Here is a 21,498-nt window from a genome sequence, read left to right as displayed (position 1 = left end):
ATTGGCTTCTTGTTAAAAGAAGTTGATGATGATATCTATGTCAATATTTACAATCTTGCAAAGATTGTCGAATCCTACCACAAATCGGGCAATTTCTCTATTTTCGGACGCAGTCCTAATTCGGGATTTCCTTCTCACCATTACAACTTTGGACCAGTAAGAGGTGCGGACTAAAAGATTAAGATGAAATTAATGGACTCGTATAAGATTACCAAGTAAAATTGCATTAATCTTGCATCCATGGTTCCAAATTTAAACAACAAATTTGATTCTGCAGAACCCTGTCAATATGAAATGACATTTGACGCTTGGCCATGGAATTCGTATCCTGATTACATGAGTGGACCAGTCTATTTGATACACGGAAGTTCAATCCTCTCTTCAATACCGACAGCATGTATGCTCCTCCGCCATTTGATGACGAATGTGATGCACGGAAATACCTCGCATGGGACGATTGGCTATCACCGCTGTCCCATGAACAGATCGACAACTTTTACCGGGGTGCAACCAACAAGTCATGCGACAGGCCCAATGCTTCCATCAAGTTCAATTTCAGAAGCAATTATTCTACTTTTCCTTGAACAAGTGTAACTGTGTAAGCGTATAGACCTACAACCTACTACTGATGAAGTAAAGGTTGGACCTCACAAAATGGCACCCTTGTTTGCAGGTCCCACTTGGTTCTATTAGGTTGCAATGTTAAGTCAGAAAACAAATTAGAGAAAAGACAATTTGCCAAGAAAAAACCTTAGGTGTGACAGATCAGGACCAATTTTAAAGGTAGAATCAAAGGCACAGCATATTTATTTTTTCAAATTCAATCATCGATAATTTTGCCAAATTGAAAGTTTTTCCTTCTCTATTTTTTAAATTATTATTAAGTCAAAAAGGGTTTTCTGCAATATGAACTATGTGCATTCCATAAAACGAAACAGCTTTATCCGATCAGCAAAAAAAAAATAAAAAACAAAAAAACAAAAAAAAAATGTCAGTGCCTTGAGTTATAACGTAGGGCCGGGCCTTAAGTAGGGCTCGTTTCCGGTTTGCTTCAATCCAGCTTAACCACGGATCTATTCGCCTTTTTGAACTCTTTCTCAAGCAACACGGACAAAATGGTACGAAGTGGACATAATGAATGAAGTTCATACAATTCGGCCCCGAAAAAATTTTTGGAATTCACCTACAATTAAAGAAAAGGGGGAAAAAGAAAAGTTCGTGATTTTTCCATCTATCTGACATTTGGAACGTTTTCTCTCACGTGTTACAGCCAATGTTACAGTTGCCAAATTGGTAGAGGATGTAAACTACTTTTTGTCTTGTAAAAATGGCAGCCTTTTTCGGATAAAAACTTTTACGGCAGAATAAAAAATTTAAATACGGCATTTTAACAAAAAATAACGGTTAACAATTTTACATGGTGGACACGTTGCTTGATGAGTTTACGTGCTTGCTGACATTGTAAAGACAACTGCTAGACTTGTTGAATTTTGCACTTGTACAATTAATTAATACTAGTAACTTGGTGGCCCTTCTCCTTTCGATTTCAAGTTTTCAGATTCAACAAGGCAACCGCACTGGCAAGGTACCTCAGCAAGAAGACCCGAAGCTCATTCGTCAGACAGTCTGAATGTGAATCCACCCAATTATGAAAATAGCGCAAAGCAACGAACTGCACTTTTTTGTGACTGAAATATTTTCCATTTAAAGTGAACGTGTGAACGACATCCCAACAAATGTCAGGTCCTCACGAACGCGATATTTGAAGATCGAAAAGAAATGCGAGTAACAATTGTTTTTGTTTGTTTGCATAAAACATTTATTTGCTCAAGTACGCTCAGAAACAAGGCAAACGAACAACAATTCATGGAAACAAGCACCGCACACGGCTTCGTCGGAGGGTTTGCACTTGGTCGTTTTCCTCGTCACCTTCCCACCGTCGAGATCGTTTCGGTAATACGGCTTAAGTCTCAGTTCTAGGGACAAGGGAAGACATGCAACTCGCCTCAGACCCCGCTCACGAGTGAGATCGACTCGATGAGCTGGCCGCCCTTCTGGGCCAGATTATACTTGTATAAATTCATGGCCTGATTTCTGGTGGTTACCCAGAACACTCAGAGGACGTCCCTGGATACTATCATGTGAACGTCTTGATATCGCATGTCTCGTGGCCTGCTACCTTTTCCTGGCCACACCATTTTGTCAAGAGCGACTTGAAAAGAACCAGTCGTAGGGCAGTCGAAACCTTCCGGCACCACACACCACGCTGTTCATTTCAGACCTCAATCGATCACTCGTGATTGGGTAAGTAAAGTGAAGGAAGAAGAGTGAAAAGATATATGTAACGGAGGGATTTATGAGAACTAGACAGCCGAAAACCGATCGGATCAAATCCTGGCCCTAGACAAAAGAAAAAAAAATTAATATGTGTTCTCATTGAATAATGCTTACCTTTCGGATTGTAGCCGCACCGGGGCTTGTTTCCTTTTCCACTTCATCATCCTTCTCATGCAAGTGGGGACAGGCGACCACTTATAGGAGGAAAAGACGTCACGAAGTTACGATAATGTTTCGTCTCGTCAGACTAGTTAGTAAAGGCGCACTACCGCCACCTAGTGGCAAATACCAAAAGACGGCGCAGTACATCTTATATCGATACCGCGACCTTCCAGTCACTGATAATTCACTTTTTGAATAAAATTTTTTGCTTTTCTCTGTCAATCATTGTTTAGAGTTGTTTTCTATTCTTACAAGTTTACAGGCTTTTATGGTTGCGTCTCATTTACCTGTCTCTACTATAATAGTTGTTATGTATCGGTCTACTTAACCCGAACACAGATGTCGCTCTGCTAACCCCCCGGAATCCGGTCGGCCATATTGTCAGCCTCCCAGCTTCAGTGTTCAGTCTCTCTTAATAGTGTACCCTGAACGGTGGAAACTTGCTAGTGGCATAAATAAAGAATCTCGCCATGATTGAACGTCGCGTTGTGATACGCTCAACGCGGACATAACAATAGTCAGGACAGCCAAAGCAAGTTTTTCTTCTGTGCTGGATTTAGCCATAATCACACGTTCACTCTAAATGGAAAACATTCCAGTCACGAAAAAGTGCAGTTCATTGCTTTGCGCTATTTTGTTAATTGGGTGGATTTACTTAAAATGTCTAACGAAATGGCTATGGGTCTTCTTGCTGAGGTACCTAGCCAGTGCGGCTACCTTAACGAAATCTGAAAATTTTGAAATCAAATGGGAAAGGGACCAGCTAATTAAATTTTTACTTTATGAAAACCACTGCGTGGCCGTGCGTAGAGTCAACACTCTCAAAACAACAATGTTTTTTGTTAGAAGGCATTCAAACTGTTAAATGACTAAACTTATCTCGCTCTTGTTGCAATTTCGTTTGAAACAACACCATTTTTGGTTCCTTGTTTTTTTTCCTTGTTAATACCACAGACCAAGAATAGAAAGACTGTGATCGGCCTATACGGGGCCAGGATAAAATGCGGACGCGGACCGCGGACTGCGGACAGGAGAAACTGCGGACTTTCACCTGCGGACTGACCCAAAATTTTTGACAGATTTTTCGTGGACTTAGGGATAAAATGCGGACCGTTTCGTACATGGAGCGATTGAAAGTGCGGACCGGACAGGATAAACTGCGGACTGGTATCTGCGGACTCCATGCCCATATCTGATATTAAATTTCAAACTAAAAATAGTATTTAAAAATCAACATATGCATTATTCAAAATATGAAAGTAAAGGACAGTTTATATAACATGGTTACTTATTAACTAGGTAAACTCTTGGTACAACAATGCAAATAAAACATGTAATAAACTTAAAAGGATTTGGGGTATTTTCAAGGGGTTTTAAAAACTCCTGAAAGGCATAATGCTGCTCTTTTGGAAGACATTCCTTATGGTACCATTCTTTGCAAAGTTTGGTACCACGTTGCCGCCTTCTGAAGGACGACTTAACTGCGCTACGGTTGTCTAATTCAAATTCTTAGTGTTGCATAAAAGAAAATAGAATATAATGGATTTGGCCTATAGGAAAGAAATAAATAAAACAGTCAGCTGCTAAGAGCTGTGCGCATTTAAATTTTTATTCATTGGAATTGTTGCATGCTTACATATTTTTAAAAAGCAACAGTTATCGAACAACAGCCAATGCATGACAAAAATAAGGTTGATCTGTCTTGTCCTGTAAAAACAAGTCAAATTTTGCTGCTATATATATTATGAAATTTTAATGTTAAATACTATTATGAAATGAAGACTTTACTTACCAATTTTCTGCCTTACCAACGCATAGACATGTCTATATGGAATGCTGTATCCCCGTATAATACGCGGACTGCGGACAGCTACCCTGTGGAGAAACTGCGGACTGCTGTCAAAAATTTTGGGTCAGTCCGCAGGTGAAAGTCCGCAGTTTCTCCTGTCCGCAGTCCGCGGTCCGCGTCCGCATTTTATCCTGGCCCGCCTATACGTCCCCATAAACCATGCTCGTGCCTGCCGCAAGTTAGCGCTGCCTCTGCAAGCCGTACTTTTTTGCGGATTTTTCCGTTTCCCTACTGATTAGATGCTTCACACACCCGGGATTTGTGAATAAACTAAGATAGATAATTTTTTTATTTTTATTTCTTAATTATAAGCAAAAATTCTTTATATCCCCTTATTCATTTGAACTGTATTGGCCCAGCCTTATATACGCATAAAAATTTCTGAATTTTCCCTCATTTTCTTGTTTGTTTATTTCAATCGTGAAACGCTGTACCCTACGTCAATACGGAAAGCTGAGCCATATTGGGTTCTTCTCTCAACTTGATCTCGGTCGTCGGGGCGAACCCTACCGGCTTCTCGGGGGACAATAGAAAGTGGTAGGGTTCGCCCCGACGACCGTAGGCACGGTAGCGCTCGTGGTGGCGAAGGGCTACAACACATTATAAACACGAATAGGCTACATGCAGTCTGCAATGGATTAATTTTGTTGGTTATCTTTTCTTTTCAGTATTCTTTTATGTAGTTGTAGTTTTAGATTAGAATCTTAGATTTTCATTATTATTACAATGACAAGTGTGCCATCTGAGGAAGAAACGGGAAATCCCATCGATGATGTAGCCGAAACAGAAAAGTTTGAGTTTGGGAAAGGATACGATTTAACTTATTTTAAAGATATTAGGGTATGTTTTTAAGATGTATATGCTTATAAGTTACTTAATTTAATTCTTTTCTTATAGGAGAAATATCGAGGAAAAAGAAAGGCAAGAAGAAGAACTGCACAAGGCCTTGTTGAAATTCCCAGTTATCCAACCCGCCCAGCCCTTTGGTTGGATTTTAAAAAGTCCAAAGGAACCTGCAGCTCCAGACGTACATCCATTCACAGCATTGTAAGTATAAAGCTACCATATTTCTGACACATATTAACACTTCACAATTTTAAAGCAATCTAAAACAGCCTTCGAAAATGGAATGGACCATTTTACGCTGTCTGCATCCCAAAATGTACAGGAATGGTCCACTGACGTCAGTGGGTATGGGAATCTTGCAGGTGAGTTTATGAAAACACTAGAATGTCATGCTGCAGTAGTCGCTTGGACTGCGTTGGTTAAAAAATACCAATGTAAGTAGTTTAGATAAGTAACATGTTTTGTTCATTAGACTTTTAATTACCTGTATATTCTATAGTGAAAAGGGAAACAGATTCAGGCTGATGTTGAATCCGACTTTTTGGATGAAGACACGTTCGCCTACGACATTGAAAATGGCATCGAAGACCTTCTATTAGATAATATTCAAGAAGATGGTGATGAGGAAAATGAAGCATACGAAGAAGATAGCGAAGAGGAGACTGCTGATTACCAGGATTACAGCGACGAAGAGACAAACGATTATCAAGACTACGCTGACGAGGACAATGAAGGAAACAATTAATATCGATCGTTTAAAACTCTCTTATATATAGTTATGCTAATCCTGTAATTAGGGCTACTTTTGAAATGGAGCTATTGATGAAAGGGAATAAAAGTATAATTATGAGGTTTTTGATTTGTTTCATTAACATTATTCGTCATCCTTATAGGCCTATCCGAGTGCGCGTGAAAATAAAATTATTTCGCAGTTAATTATACATGCCTATGTTGATATCAGACTTAATCTGACATGATATTACGATTCAGCGTCAAAAGTTGAGTTAGAGGTGTAATTTTTATTAATGTTAGTGGTTCAGCCGCATAGTAGCGTGCGTGAAAATAAAAATTCGTTCACGGTTAATTACACAAACGTGTGTTCATTTAAGGCTTATTCTGACCTGATATTCCGATTCAGCGTCAAAAGTTGAGTTAAAGGTGTAATTTTCATTCATTTTGGTAGTAGCCTGCGGGATTTAGTTTTTAGCGATCAAATTTTTTACTGAAAAAGTCCGCCCTGTAACTGTAAGCGAGTTACTGCGCTTTTTTCCTTAAAAAAAAGTGTCGTAAACCAATAACTCCCGCAGGCTACCACCAATATGAATGAAAATTACACCTCTAACTCAACTTTTGACGCTGAATCGGAATATCAGGTCAGAATAAGCCTTAAATGAACACACGTTTGTGTAATTAACCGCGAACGAATTTTTATTTTCACGCACGCTACTAGGCGGCTGACAACCAAAATTAATGAAAATTACAATTCCGACTCAGATTTTTATGCTGAATCGAAATATCAATTCAGAATCAGCCTAATATGAACATACGCATGTGTAATTCACTGCGAACGAATTTTTTATTTTCACGCGCGCTACTAGGCGGCTGACAACCAAAATTAATGAAAATTACAATTCCGACTCAGATTTTTATGCTGAATCGAAATATCAATTCAGAATCAGCCTAATATGAACATACGCATGTGTAATTCACTGCGAAATAATTTTTATTTTCACGCACACTATTATGCGGCTGGCTAATAATTCAATGAAAAAACGCATAAAAAACTTTTATTTACTTGCATGCGGTAAACGACTTCCCAAGAAATACTTGATCGGAGCTAATGATTTTTCCCCCACAAATTTTACGTGATTGTGATGGGATTTGTACTTTTTATATTGGTGAATACGTACTTATATCTACGTGACTACGTTACTTATTTTGATTGAATTCTTCATTTATCAAAATATATTTTAATGGAGTTACAATGCATACATATCGTTTTGAACCCGCCACAGTTCTGATGGAATGAACTTCATCAATCATCATGGCGAAAAATCCTATGTTCATCACAAGTTAGTAAGACGGTAAATTGTTCAAAGATAGTTTTTCCTTCTTTATGCTCATCACAGTACATTGGGTCAACCTGGGGGGGGGGGGGTCAACTACTTATGTAGCGTTGAGACTAAAAATTGGCCAGGTCTGAACTAAACCAGCAATAAAACCTGAATTGACACTTTTGAACTGCTTTGTTTACCTTGTTTATATTGACAGTATGTTGTAGGACAGTGTGTTGTAGCCCTTCGCCACCACGAGCGCTACCGTGCCTACGGTCGTCGAGGCGAACCCTACCACTTTCTATTGTCCCCCGAGAAGCCGGTAGGGTTCGCCCCGACGACCGAGATCAAGTTGTCTTCTCTCCGTATTGACTCAAGGTACAGCGTTTCACGATAGAAAAAAATATCAAGAAAACAAGGAGAAAATTAGATTTTTATAACGAAATTTTTATGCGTATATAAGGTTGGGCCAATACAGTTCAAATGAATAAGGGGATATAAAGAATTTTTGCTTATAATTAAGAAATAAAAATAAAAAAATTATCTATCTTAGTTTATTCACAAATCCCGGGTGTGTGAAGCATCTAATCAGTAGGGAAACGGAAAAATCCGCAAAAAAGTACGGCTTGCAGAGGCAGCGCCAACTTGCGGCAGGCACGAGCATGATTTTTGAGCATCCTCTCAGCAGGTATAGGCCGATCACAGTCTTTCTATGCTTGGTCTGTGTTAATACTTTACGTGCTGTATTGTAGTTGAACAAGTGGAACATTGAACAAGTCTTGCAGTTGTCTTTACAATGTCAGCAGGCACGTAAACTCTCCAAGCAACGTTTCCACCATTCAAAATTATCAACGTTTTTTTTTCTAAACTGCCATATTTTAATTTTTACTTGAAAGATAAAAGTTTTAATTTTCTGTCGTAAATGAAAACAGTTGATTGAACAATCCAGAGGGCCACATTTTATTTCATTGCAGATTCAATAAATAAATAATTTTCTTTTGGTGCCCACTTTTAACCTCCGATTGAACAAAACATACCCCAATGCCGATCTTTCAAAATCCAGGGTAATGATGAGGTGGGAAATGAATCAGCCTGATGGCATAAGGCAACGAACTAAAGGTATATACTATCGCTCGGGGGGAGTCGTTGGGTTATCATGTCCGCTGACGGAATTCGTGCTTTAACTAGTGACAGCAATTTCAAATTCTTTTGGACGATGACAGAAGGTAACGTTGATGAGATTGAATAGTAACATACCGATGTTCCTTGTTGCAATGCAATGCAAACTTGACACTTGAGCTCGATTTATAAGTAAGGAAAAAAATTCTACTATCGATAAGCGTCATTTTGAAGATTCAGTGAAAAACGAAATAAATCGGAAACATGACAGCTAAATACTGAATTTGTTAGATTTTCGGCAAATATTCCTATTTCGACTTTTAAATTTGACTGCTGCATTGAGCACAATCATTGATAACTTATCATAAATCATTTTTAATTAGTTAAAAGAAGTATTGTTTAAAAAAATTTTTAACTTCACAGACGAAGCGGGGCATGAAAAGTGAGAACGCGACATTGGACCCCCAACAGTGGCCCCGGAGGGTACCCCGACACCAGCCCCCCCGACACCAGCCCCTCCGACACTCCTCTTAAAATCATTCAAGTACGGGGGGCCAGTGTCGTAGTATCATACGACACCAGCCCCCCCCTCAAATTAATTCAATCGAAGGGGCTGTCGCAGTGGCAGTCGACAACAGTCCCCTTGTCAGTGATTTAAATGAAATTAATGAATAAAATTAAAGGTTGTGTTAATTTTGCCAGCCCACCAGCCCCCTCAAATTAATTCAATCGAAGGGGCTGTCGCAGTGGCAGTCGACAACAGTCCCCTTGTCAGTGATTTAAATGAAATTAATGAATAAAATTAAAGGTTGTGTTAATTTTTTAGTAAATATTGATTTACTTTAATTTAGTGTTCGTTTGTTACATTACACGTACGTCGTTACGTTACAAAGAAATTGCTAAAAATTAACATAACCTACAAACAATAGTAGCAGCAAGATCCGATATTCCAAAACTAGAAATTAAAAAATCATAAAATTAGCTCACAAATGGCTGAAATAACGTTCAACTAAATCACTGACAAGGGGACTGGTGTTGACTGCCACTGCGACAGCCCCTTCGATTGAATTAATTTGAAAGGGGGGGCTGGTGTCGTATGATACTACGACACTGGCCCCCCGTACTTGAATGATTTTAAGAGGGGGGCTGGTGTCGTATGCCTACACGACAAAGGTCCCCCCGCTTCTATTGCCAGGGGGGCTGGTGTCGCCCTCTTCGCCGACTGTAGCCCCCCTGAAAAAACGGTGGGGGCCAATGTCGGGGGGACTGGTGTCGGGTGGGGGATGGTGTCGGGGGGAGCTGGTGTCGGGGTACCCTCCGGGGCTACTGTTGGGGGGTCCAATGTCCGCATGCCGTCTGCTTTACCGCATGTTGTTCCTACTTTCTACAAAAAACCTGTCCACGAGCTGGTTAATTGACTGTAGGGAAGAAACCAATTGATTCTGATACAATCTAAAGCAAGTTTTTGTCATAAATTTGTATTGATATAGCGTTGCACGATATCTGTTGCGTCCGAAAAAATATTCACATTGCATCCGTCATTTGGGTTTAAAAACGTCAATTCAATTTCTAAGAATAGGGGCTTAAAAAATTCCACAATGAACCACTTTGCATGAAGCCCGCTCGTGCAATTTTAAATGACTTAGAGAATGGCAGAATTCGACGCCATTCATCAAACGAGCCACAAGTGGAGCACGTCTTACGTTACGGTCTGAAAATGGAGCTAGCAATATGACCATATCATAGACCCCGTTGTGTTGCGGTCCATTGCTGTAATAAATGCCAACATCTCCACGCTCCATGATAAAGGGACGTTGGTAATAGGCATTCTCTGCCTGGAAGGTCATTAGGCTACGACTATTGTATGGTGAACCAAATACAACAAAAAGACTGATACCTGCCTACGCAACAGAAATTAAACCTTAAAATAAAATTCAAAGAATTTAGCACAAAAGTCTAGAAACTAAATCTTACCTTCACTACGACCGACTGAAAATAGCTGGCGTATGTTGATGAAAACGAACGAATAAAGATGCTCTTAAGCTCAGAAGAGGCTTGAGGAGCCAATTGAAAGAGCAAAGTTGCTTTCTAAAAAAATACGTAAAATTCGGTAGAATTATTTTCTTTTAATTTAATACTGATGATCATACCTTATCAAAGTTCACTTCCACCGTCATGGAGCAATATTGATGATTAGAATGCAGCTGTTGTGGCAGAAGAAAAGAGCGAAGCATTGAAACCGTATTGTTGGGTGACGTCGGGATCGGAGAGGCCGACGGTACAGAAGGTGAAACAGGGACGTTCACTTGCTGCTGGTGACGATTTTGCTGAAGCTGAAGGAGCAGAATGAATGAAAGGATGTTGAGTCCTGCTGCATTAACCGCCTTGTCGTCGATTTGGTTCATAAGGCACAATTTAATTCGATTGAGCCAGGGGAGAGATGGCGCCATTTTGCCGTCAATTGTTTCCACGTTCATGGAAATCAGTATGTTTTTAGCCCCCTCAAATGTTTGGGCAAGTGACAACGCTGAAGAGTAGGCTGATTCGGCTTCAACTTCTACGGGTTGACTGCTTTGCTGGCGTTTTGAGTTACCCCTTGAAGCATCGCAAGGCTGGTGTAATTCCATTTCACGTAAAATCCCTACAATTAAGATGTTACATTGAAATATACATCTTTGACATTTGACATGCTAGAGGGCTAAAATAAATTGCAGTGCATCACCTTCGACTAAGCTTATTTGTACGGCATTATCTTCTTTCAACTGGGCCACATGCTTATCTAAGATCGAAATACTCTGTTTCATGGACTTTAAGTAAGAGTCGATTTCCATTCGCCGTCCTAACGCTGCAGATGACGAATTCAGTCACAAAGTAATCGTCAGTTTCAATTCAGTCGACGTAGAAAGTGAACGACATACCATAAGAGAGATTTAGCTGAACTTTGTTCTTTTGATTCTGTGAGAGATGCTTTTCCACGACGTCATTACCTAGAGGCGTGATGGAATGCACACCGAATTGACAGGAAAGGCCAGCCAGTTCGTCGCAGGTGTGACACCATGCTGGCTGCCTACAATTTCAGTTAAAACAGAGGCATGCATTTAGGATGTATGGCAACTTGACAAGTTATGTAAACTGACCTTCGGCCGGAACAATTAAGATTAGTGATTTTTTCCTGTAACTCCAGGACTCTGAGAGCATGCTCATTAGTTCTTAGACTAACCAGACCACCGCCAGGGGAAGTGACAGTTCGACATGCCGGGCAACTTATCGTCATCGAGGAAGAATCTAGTAGCATTTTCTGCAAAATAAAGAAGATAGACACACAAAACGAAATTCTAGGCTAATCAGAAAACAAAACTTTTTGAATCATATTTACTCCTAGACAGCTGATGCAGAAAGTATGAAGGCAGCTTAAAAACTTGGGCAGGCGATCAGTGAAGTTGTACTGTTCGAAACACACGGCGCAAGTGTTAAGGTCGTCAGCCTCGTGGACTGCCGATGTAGCCATCGTATCCAAATATCAAGCCGTATTGACAAATCTCAAGCTTTTCTCTTTTCTTTAAAATTTACGTTTTTGTCTTGTTGATAAAACTAATCTACACCAGCTTTTTGGGGTAAAAACTTTTGCTCTAATATCAAAGACACGAATAAAATTATTGACCAACGTGCTCGTCCAACGAGTTGTGGCTCACGTCAAACTAATTAGTGACACCTCGATCTATCCTGCCTATAACCTCAGGTCGTCAGGTGTGCACAATCTCACTCTCCTTACTATACTAGTCCAGTAGGTGTGCTGGTGTCGTCTTTTTGTCGATCATTTTTTCCAGAACAAAAGCTGCTAATGTCACGTATGCTGATCGAGTATTACACATCACTTTATTTTTAACTTTCAGCTCCTGCCATAAATAATAGTGACAGTTAATTCAAAAATTAATTAATCGTTGGTACATTAGCGCCATCTATGGTTTAATCAATCGAATCAAATTGTGTCGACTTCAAGTAAGCCACACGGTATTTGGATTATTGTGAATTGGCCAGTATGGCCACATCTTGAGTGCAGCGGAGAGAGGCAATGGAATATCCACTGCGAAGGCCTGATTTGGATATACAACTTATGATTGGCCTGCATATCAATTCCTCCCCAACACGAGCTTTTCTAGCTGCATACGAACATTTCTCTAAACGATTTCGGAATGGCCGTCGGCAAACAAGTTCCGAAAGATTTTAAGTTTGTTTTACTGAGGTTCAAAAAATTTCACGAGAAACTTGATTAGTGGAAAAGTGAGAAAATGAAACTCAAAATTACAGTAGGCTTGTCGTATTGAGGAATAAAAATCAGTATGTTACTGAACTTGAAATACTGTGAAATAAAACATTTCCTAAAAAAATACACGATTAAAATTATTAAAAAATATCTCATTAAACCCACTTGTAAGACTGGTCGCTGAATAACTTTGCTCAATAATCATATCGTACACAAATTACTGGTCGTACACACATACAGCACGTATGAAACCATGCTAATGCATTTACCTATTAGCGTCAATACTCTGTGGTAAGGGTGTTCCCTAAAGTGTTCCCTTTGTGTTGCCGTAGCGAACAACACCCCTATTCGGGAGTGCTGGATATTAGTTAGAAATTTAAAACACTTCATCAAGTTTTTGGTTTTTAATAAAGTTGAGTGATGTTCGTCACTATTTTTCTATAGCGATAGCAAAATGTCCGGTAACATTTGGTGAAAATTGAAACGTTAGAAAATAGGAATAAAATAGCTCAATGAATGCAACCTTAAAGTTATCAGCAAATCTGATATCGCCACGGTCTCCAGATCATCGTTCTATGTGAGTTTCGAGAGTTAAGCATTGTTGAGTAACAGAAATAGATATGTCCGCGATTTAACTTGTGATGGTTATTCTACACATTCCCATTAGTATTTATCTTTTTAAAACAAAAGAAATTGTAACAATATCTTTAAAAAACTACAGTGTTGACTGTATGGGGCAGATACGTTTCCGGTTATGTATCAATTTGGGTATACTATGCCCGACGATACATTGCTATACTATAACATGTATCCCGTACGTATATCCACCACAATAATGAGAGTTCACAGAACCCTTATATACCACGAATCTAGTGCCGAAACATCGTTCACAAAGCCTTGATGTAGTTTCCCAATTAATTTAATTTTTAAATCTATTTCGAAGAAAATTTACCCAATGTCATAAATGACCATTACGGGAAATTCAATAACGCGTACGATCGATTCTGTTTGTAAAAAAAAAACTGTTTGGTAATGTGGAAAAAACATAAAACATTATTTGGGCGTGTTCTGGCTATCCCACGTCGTGCACGGTACTAGCCGATAATATCATACCACAAACTGGAAAAAGGCTTAGCCATTGGGAAATTTTCAGTATTTCACCAATAGGACATGAAAATGTATTTTTTAAAATCTATAATTGTATAGGCGCTCATGACATGAGCGCCTATACAATTATATACCCACTGGTTCGCTTCGTTGTCAGGCCTTCTATGTCCAAGAGGTCTCTGTCGCCAAAACCTTTTTTCATGGGTATGCACATGCAGCTATTATATTTGTTATCTCATTACTACAAAACAGGTTTAACTGCTAAATAAAAAAATTCTAAATTCAAGTGAAACGTGGCAAATCTGATTGGTGAAATTTATTCCTGCTGAATACTCCGTTACCGAAAAGTAAGAATAGCAACAATTTCAAAAACCTGAACCACACAGTGGAAAAAAAGGAAGAATATAGAGGGTTTAAATGGCCTTTAAGATAATGACAGAGATTTAAATGGTATATCAGTATGCATATCGTGAAACATTACTTAAGTCATTTTTACTAATTTGATAAGATGTTTTATGGGCAGTCCAAGTTTAGGTGCAAAATGTTATGTCGTAGGGATTTCGTAATTCAATTGTAGGAAACGTCGGTTCCTCACGGACATGAATTGGACGAGAGCCAACAATATCACCCAGTTCTCGAAAGTTGAAAGTTGCAACCAGTTTACGCTCATCCCTAATCGGGGAAGGAACTTTTGAAAGAAGCTGATCATCTCTTCCGGCTTAACGTCACTAACGATTTTTTTAAAAGTTCGAATATCAGTAAAATGTTTCCATTATGATGCATGTCGTTAGTTATGTTCACTCACTGGTATTTGGCTGTTTGGGCACGAACCAGACCCGATCCTTCAAATATAAATTCACACTCCGTCAGGGTAACTGGCACTGGATTCATGAACGAGAAAGTAGTGAAGCATTCATGGCCTATCTGGGGATTTTCTCGCACGTGGTAAACGGAGGTTATTTTTAGCATTGAAATTATTTGCTTCCCGAAACAAATAATATTTTGGCCTACTGTAGTTACCTGAATATCCAACTTGGGTTTCTCCAGCTGGAAGTCGTCTTCTGCGCTCTACGATTGTTTAGTCTCTTGCACTGAAGCCATGGCAAACACCTTAATGTGACCGTAATCGACAACTCTGTCACGGTATTCCTTCCAGCTCATATGGAGTTGCAGAGTTTCTCCTATTTCAATTTACAAACAATAGCTTAAGATATTGGGCTTTCCAAACATTAGGAAAAAAGAACGAAACCCTGACGGCTTCCCGATTGAAGGGCAAACTGGCGATTGCTGCGTCCAAGACGGCGGGCAGTGACTCCTTTGTAATAGACAGAATTGGCACATAGGTATGTCACGATGGTTCTCGTTTCTTGTGAACGGTTCATTGAAGCTAATGGTTTTATTGGATTCCTTCAATGTCCTTATCTTTCTGTAATACAATAAAACAAGAAAAAAAATATATAAAAAAAAACTAGTTTTCATGCCTGATTGAATTCAAATGATACACATAACTTTACTGCAAATTATACCTTTGCATGTGGACAATAACCCAAACGTTCATTAATGAAGACCAAGAAGACCATCAAAACTTTATCATAGAAAAACTACTGAATGTTTTATGCATGGTATAATAGGTTGAGAAGGTACCTCCACTGGGCCCTTCACGGTTGGGCCCGATTTCAGGACGTTGGGTGGCGCTAGTTGCCAGAGTAGGCCGACTTTACATGTGTAACGAAGCCATCAAAATATATATATCTTTGCAAGATACCCACAATATGATCTATTTGCTTATGCTTATTTTATATTCACATTATATTCTTATTCACTGTTACAAACGTATTTGCTAGTTGCTTCATGTGCAACCATGTTGACCTAGATAAAACTTCCGGGTTCTGACTCACGCGTGTGACGCACCTACGCGTCACGAACATCACGCCACATACGAAGATGCGACGTTTCATGGTGAACCCACTTTCTGACAAGAGTCAGACAAGTATCAGCTTGCAAGACGTTCAGTCGCCTTTAGCTTGAATTGTCACTCTTAAACAGTAGACTTTTATCTTGATGTGTTAGCTTATTCATTTTAATCCATTAGTTATTCCTCCAACTTATTTTGTTCTTCTTTCCTCTCCGAGCATCGTGTGTATTCGAATTATCTTCTCAACACGTACTCCAAATACTATACGTGTCGGCAAGTAGTATTGTTCCCCGTTTTTCTCCCATTATTCCCTCACGCTTGTACGCCCGCGCTACCACGGTAAGATCAAATTACTTTGTCTCGAATCTCACGCTCAGTTTCCCAATTGGACTCACGTCCATGTATCCCTACTCGTTTTGTAAACTTTTGGCCTCAGCTTAGTAATACATAATCATCATTGTGGGTAAATACGCCTCTGAGTTTATTTACACAACAAATTGTCTTAATTCGTAAAGCCATTCACCCGAGAGGGAGAATGCTTTACACATGGGAGAAATAGGGAATATGATCGTAATTTCAATTCTGTTAAGTAGGAAATGAAATTTTTACAATAATTTATATTTTTTATTTTTTGAAATATTTTTAGCCACTTAGTTCACTTTTTTATATAACGATATGTTAAATAAAATATTTTAAAACAATTTATATGGGTTCGCTTTGCGGTATAAGTTCGCGGAGGGTATAAAAAGGATAAAGGGGAAAAAATTCTGTTAACGAGCAGAAACCATGGCAACCAAGCAGAAGAACTATGTTAGCCGCCATTTTTTAATTTACGTTTGTTTTTATTTTGTGAAAACCACATCGACGAAATATCGGTAATTATAATCAAACAACTAGGTGTTTGATACTTGTCTACAACAAGTTGTTTGATTATAATTACCGATATTTCGTCGATGTGGTTTTCACAAAATAAAAACAAACGTAAATTGAAAAAATGGCGGCTAACATGGTTCCTCTGCTTGGTTGCCATGGTTTCTGCTCGTTAACAGAATTTTTCCCCTTTATCCTTTTATACCCCCGCGAACTTTAGCAAACCAGCTGTTGCTGGAAAACCACAAAGCGAACCAATATAAATTGTTTAAAAATATTGTATTTAACATATCGTTATATAAAAAAGTGAACTATGTGGCTAAAAATATTTCAAAAAATAAAAAATAAATTATTGTAAAAATTTCATTTCCTACTTAACAGAATTGAAAATACGATCATATTCCCTATCTCTCCCATGTAAAGTCGGCCTACTCTGGCAACTAGCGCCACCATACGTCCTGAAATCGGGGCCACATCGGGGTAGGAGACTCCTCTCAGAGTGGAGGTACCTTCTCGGCACGTAGACTTTAGACCCCTTCGACATAAGACCCCAGGGGGGTCGACCGTAGACCCCTACGTTAAGACGCAAGACCCCGACATTAAAAAAAATATTTTTAATTGTTAATTAATGGACAACGCAAAACCCCTAGCCCCCGACGCAAGGCCCCTGTGTTTTTTTAATTTAATGTAACCCCGACTTAAGACCCCGTGCCTTAATAAAATGTCTAAATATATATCCGACTTTAAGTCCCTGTCCCCCGACACAATGTCCCTGTGTTTTTCGCCATTAAATGTTATCCCGACTCAAGACCCCGTTTTCCAAAACGTGCCAACAATTCCTAACTTTAAACCCCAGACACAAGTCCCAGTAATTTCTGTATTGTCCCCGTGTTTGTTGAATTGCAATTGGTATATTTCTTATCTTGAAATTCATGTTTAGAACATTCTCGCAATTTTTATTATATTTTCATTTTATAGGAATACTGAAATTGTACGAGTCTACATTACTAGGATCGGACTTAAAAATAATTAACAATTGCCCCTCCCCCATATGACATATGAAATTGTAACCACGGCCTATTTTAAATCATTAAGATTAATTTGATTTAAACTTACTTATATTATTATTATTATTATATTATTATTATAATTAGGGGGCAATTGTTTATTATTTTTTTGGGGGCATTAGTTAGGGGGGCATTAGTTAAGGGGGCATTAGTTAAGGGGGCATTAGTTAAGGGACGATAGTTTTAAGGGGCAACAGTCTGGGGGGCAACTGTAGTAAACGCGAGGGGGCATTAGTTGAAGGGGGCAAAAGTCCACATGCCGATACAGGCTGTCATTTAACTGACAGAACCCGTAACTCGAGCTCTATTCGTTTTAGAAGTTCTTCTCTCGACTCCCGAACGAGTTCTTTTCAGGTTCTGCCTAAGTTCAGTACTCGAGGTCGACTGCGTCGCATTCCGGTTGCGGCTGCTGCTGCTCTTGGTGTTGTCGAGCCCGTAATTGTTGCCCCTGCTGTTGTTGAGCCTGTAATTACGGCCCCTCCTGTTGTTGCTGCTGACCATCACAATCCTCAGCCAGCTCACATTTGTGATATTTGCACCATCAATCCAAAGAATAAAATTTTTATTCCTTGTGGGCACACGGTCTGCCACCAATGTGCCGAGCAACTTGAGAGAGTAGCCCGCAATCTCTGCTTTTATTGCCGTACTCCAGTCGCTCAAATTTATAATTATTTTCCCTGAATAACTTTTATTTATTTATCAGTATGATCTGTTTTCTTTCCTCATCTGACCCATAAAATTAAATTCGAATAAAACAAACTCAGCTATCCGTAATCCGTTCTCTGTTCAATAACTTTTGCTAAAAATGCCTGGATGTATTAATGATTGTCTTGAGATCCTTTTAAAGGATATTTTAAAGCTGAAATGTGCAATCTATTCTCGAGTAGGTAATCCCTACAAATGATGCCGCTTTATTTAAGTGTGGCAGCAAAGATGGTTTTGAAAAAGAAAATTTTTTTTAGGTTAATTTTTAATTTCGGGGGTTTTAAAGCGGGGCTTCAAGTAGATGTAACTATAACATGATTAAGCAAGGGGTTTTCGGTCAGGAAAATATTTCGTTTGCAAAAATTACGGGGGCTTGTGTCTGGGGTTTAAAGTTAGGAATTGTTGGCACATTTTGGAAAATGGGGTCTTGAGTCGGGATAATATTGAATGGCAAAAAATACAGGGACATTGTGTCGGGGGACAGGGACTTAAAGTCGGTAATATATGAAGACATTTTAAGGCGCGGGGTTTTAAGTCGGGGTTACATTAAATGATGAGATTGAAGCGTTGGACATGGAAATGGTTGTTAGTCGTGCCAAAAAAGTGCTACGCAAAGAAAGCGAGGAAGAAGGGGTTAGAACACCATCTACGATTCCCCATTTTGAAGTGGATCTTCATGTTGATGTCTTGGAGATTTTCCAAAATTCAGAAAAACCAGGAATGATTGCTATTCTTGGTAGGGTCCACTCTATTGCGCCATCATTTGCATCTACAGTACAACCAACTGTTTTGGATTTTTCTAATCCATTTATAATCGGTTTCGAGCATGGACAAGTAAAAGCATCCGCAAAAGAGCTTATGAAACTGACTATTGACGAATTCAAACGTTTGTGCCCGCATAATCTTGAGGCCGAAGGTCGTGAATTTACGGCAAGTTTGCGGGTTGTCATCGCAGACACTCCGATGTGTTCGTTTTTGAAGAGAATTATTGGTCATATGGGCTACTGGTCTTGCGAAAGGTGCATACAGAAAGGTAATACTACTGTTCAAATTCATAAAAGAAACATGAATAAAGGTTATTTTAATTTAGGTTTGAGACTAACATTTCCTGGATACAAAAAACCCGTAATTCAGCTAAGTGATGTGAATGCCCCTTGTCGAATAGATTCCGAATTTTTAAATTACATTAAAGGCGATGACACAGAAGATAATCATGTAAATGGGCTTCACGACCTTAGTCCTTTCATTGATCTGGATTTTCCCATGATATCTGGTTTCATCATCGACCCAATGCACACAATGTGGGCCGGTGCGTTAGGAAGAAGGCTGAAGTCCTTCGTTACACGTAAACAAGAGGGAAAGCTAAGTACACTCCAACTAGCAAAAGTAGACATTCGACTGAAAATGATTGAATCTTGTTCACCGTATGAATTCAACGGGAAACTGAGAAGCTTATCAAAGAGTTCATCTAAGTACAAGACTCATGAAATCCGTCGGTTTGGGTCTCTTCTTTTCCCAGTTTTTAAAAATGTACTGCACGACCATGAATTGGAACACATTATGTTGTTGCCTTATTCAATGCTTTTGCTTGGTGGTTTTGATAATAAGCAAGTACCTTATGCTAATGTTGAAAAAGCTAGAGCTGTTTTGACTGATTATGTCGTCAAACTCATATCCATGAAATATCCATGTCGATTTACTACTCACGAAATCCTACATTTACCCGATGATAGCGCCTTCCCCTTTGAAAATTTTCTCCGGTTTTTTAAAATAGCTATTTCGTCTGGTAATTTACCTGTTGAACAAATTAGAAACCGACTCATAGAAAAGAATAAGTATGTTTTCCCTTCAACAAGTGATGGCAGAATAATTACGTCCTTCAAAGAATTTGAAATGGAGGCCAAAAGAATGAAAACAGTTCACTTAAAGGAGAATGCTTTTATTTCTTGTTCAATGACGGAACGTTTTAAAAAACTTGTTTTTTCTACTTTTACCCTAAGCAATAAGTTCCCCAATAATGTGTGCATTTTAGCAAACGGTTCAATCGTTGTTTGTATTGATATCATTGAGTACCCAAAAGAATCTCGAGAGTATTCTATAGTAGGAAGAAAATTTTCCTCTGTAGTTTCAGCTTTTAACAAGCCATACTGCTCAAAGGATTACAAAACCTACGTCGTTTCCAAATTAAGCCATTAAATCGACGAGTGGGATTTTAATTTGATTGCTGGGAAGATGTTTGCCGTACCTTATGATTTCAATAACTATCGATTCGGACGTGTTGAGGAGCCAAGGGTGCCTGACATTCTTGGAGAGTACAGCAATGCTATGTGGTATGTTCAACCTATTCAGCACACTGTATGGTAGATGCCTTGGTGCATTATAATGATTCTGTGGCAACCTTAAAAATCTAGATCTTCTCACATTCAAAAAAAATGATTAAGATAAAGTTAAAAAAGTTGCATTATGAAGTATGAAATAAAATGGAAGAATTATTTGCGTAAAATATTTGTGTTTTTCCCGTAAATCTAATGAAAAAAATATGAAAAGAAATCAAAAAATTAACCGTAAAATTTATTCATTTTTTAAGAACATTATATGGATAAATTTCCATGCACAAAACAAGGTTTTGGGAACTTGAAATTGCATCTAAGTTTACGGAAAAGTTGCGCGTATATTTTTGTAAAACCAACGATATGGGAAACCAAAATGTTAACCGTAAAATGTATTCATTTTTAAGAAAATTATATGGATAATTTTCCATGCACAAAACAAGATTTTGGGAAATTGAAATTGCATCTTAGTTTACGGAAAAGTTGCGCATATATTTTTCGTAAAACCAACGATATGGGAAAAAGACGGATAACTTTTACTTGGGGATGGTCTATTCACCCGTATTCGGAGTGTTTTTGGAAATCACAATTGATAAACATCAACGGAAATCCTCATACGTGGCAACATAACGCAACAGCAGGAGACTGGATTAAACAAGAGGCGACCATACACACCTCAAATCTGGATTTAATTGCAGAATTCGAAGAATTGCACTTAAACAGTTTCGACTATGGATTAAGGAACCACCCAGCTCATGGAACAATGGAAAAGGAACAGCTGAACATCCTAAATGACCTGGTGGGACGAATTAACGAAGGAGAAGGCAAGGAGTTACCAAACATCCTAGTAACAGAAGAACAGGACAATCAAAT

The 21,498-nt window shown here is 38.8% G+C and overlaps 2 protein-coding genes and 1 long non-coding RNA gene across 7 annotated transcripts; 1 reads left to right on the top strand and 2 right to left on the bottom strand.

Annotated features, from left to right (window-relative positions):
* Positions 1-4,922: 4,922 nt before the first annotated feature.
* LOC123477533 lies at positions 4,923-6,048 on the top strand. Of its 4 annotated transcripts, none has more exons than XR_006652661.1 (4): positions 4,923-5,188; positions 5,246-5,395; positions 5,464-5,628; positions 5,694-6,048. XR_006652661.1 is itself a non-coding variant. In XM_045180913.1 (4 exons), exons 1-4 carry the CDS (start codon positions 5,075-5,077, stop codon positions 5,694-5,696), a joined length of 360 nt encoding a protein of 119 aa, XP_045036848.1. In that variant the 5' UTR covers positions 4,928-5,074; the 3' UTR covers positions 5,697-6,048. The 4 variants fall into 4 exon arrangements, 3 of the variants coding, with proteins under 3 accessions (XP_045036848.1, XP_045036847.1, XP_045036846.1); XM_045180913.1 differs by having other exon boundaries at positions 4,928-5,188; positions 5,464-5,556; XM_045180912.1 differs by having other exon boundaries at positions 4,937-5,188; positions 5,451-5,556.
* A 3,781-nt stretch (positions 6,049-9,829) lies between these two features.
* LOC123477532 lies at positions 9,830-12,142 on the bottom strand. Its single transcript, XM_045180910.1, has 7 exons — positions 11,744-12,142; positions 11,505-11,665; positions 11,286-11,434; positions 11,090-11,212; positions 10,518-11,008; positions 10,342-10,455; positions 9,830-10,268 (listed from the first exon to the last, which is right to left on the bottom strand). The coding sequence occupies exons 1-7, from the start codon at positions 11,873-11,875 to the stop codon at positions 9,951-9,953; spliced, it is 1,488 nt and encodes a 495-aa protein (XP_045036845.1). The 5' UTR covers positions 11,876-12,142; the 3' UTR covers positions 9,830-9,950.
* A 1,897-nt stretch (positions 12,143-14,039) lies between these two features.
* On the bottom strand, positions 14,040-15,414 carry LOC123477531. Of its 2 annotated transcripts, none has more exons than XR_006652660.1 (4): positions 15,265-15,414; positions 14,994-15,164; positions 14,544-14,919; positions 14,040-14,466 (listed from the first exon to the last, which is right to left on the bottom strand). It is a non-coding gene; the product is annotated as an uncharacterized LOC123477531 (long non-coding RNA). The 2 variants fall into 2 exon arrangements; XR_006652658.1 differs by having other exon boundaries at positions 14,988-15,164; positions 15,265-15,412.
* Positions 15,415-21,498: the final 6,084 nt, after the last annotated feature.

Source organism: Daphnia magna, unplaced genomic scaffold (assembly GCF_020631705.1).
Source record: "Daphnia magna isolate NIES unplaced genomic scaffold, ASM2063170v1.1 Dm_contigs074, whole genome shotgun sequence".
In the NCBI taxonomy this organism is placed as follows: domain Eukaryota; kingdom Metazoa; phylum Arthropoda; class Branchiopoda; order Diplostraca; family Daphniidae; genus Daphnia; species Daphnia magna.
Note: the sequence above shows the minus strand (reverse complement) of the source record. Positions and strands in the feature narration are given on the sequence as shown.

Coding starts and splice junctions, on each gene's coding strand:
- LOC123477533 (XM_045180911.1), top strand. CDS start 5,075: ATGACAAGTGTGCCATCTGAGGAAGAAACGGGAAATCCCATCGATGAT. Junction 5,189..5,245: donor CTTATTTTAAAGATATTAGG/GTATGTTTTTAA, acceptor CTTTTCTTATAG/GAGAAATATCGAGGAAAAAG. Junction 5,396..5,450: donor GTACATCCATTCACAGCATT/GTAAGTATAAAG, acceptor ACAATTTTAAAG/CAATCTAAAACAGCCTTCGA.
- LOC123477532 (XM_045180910.1), bottom strand. CDS start 11,875: ATGGCTACATCGGCAGTCCACGAGGCTGACGACCTTAACACTTGCGCC. Junction 11,666..11,743: donor TCTGCATCAGCTGTCTAGGA/GTAAATATGATT, acceptor TTTATTTTGCAG/AAAATGCTACTAGATTCTTC. Junction 10,269..10,341: donor TTCAGTCGGTCGTAGTGAAG/GTAAGATTTAGT, acceptor TCTGTTGCGTAG/GCAGGTATCAGTCTTTTTGT.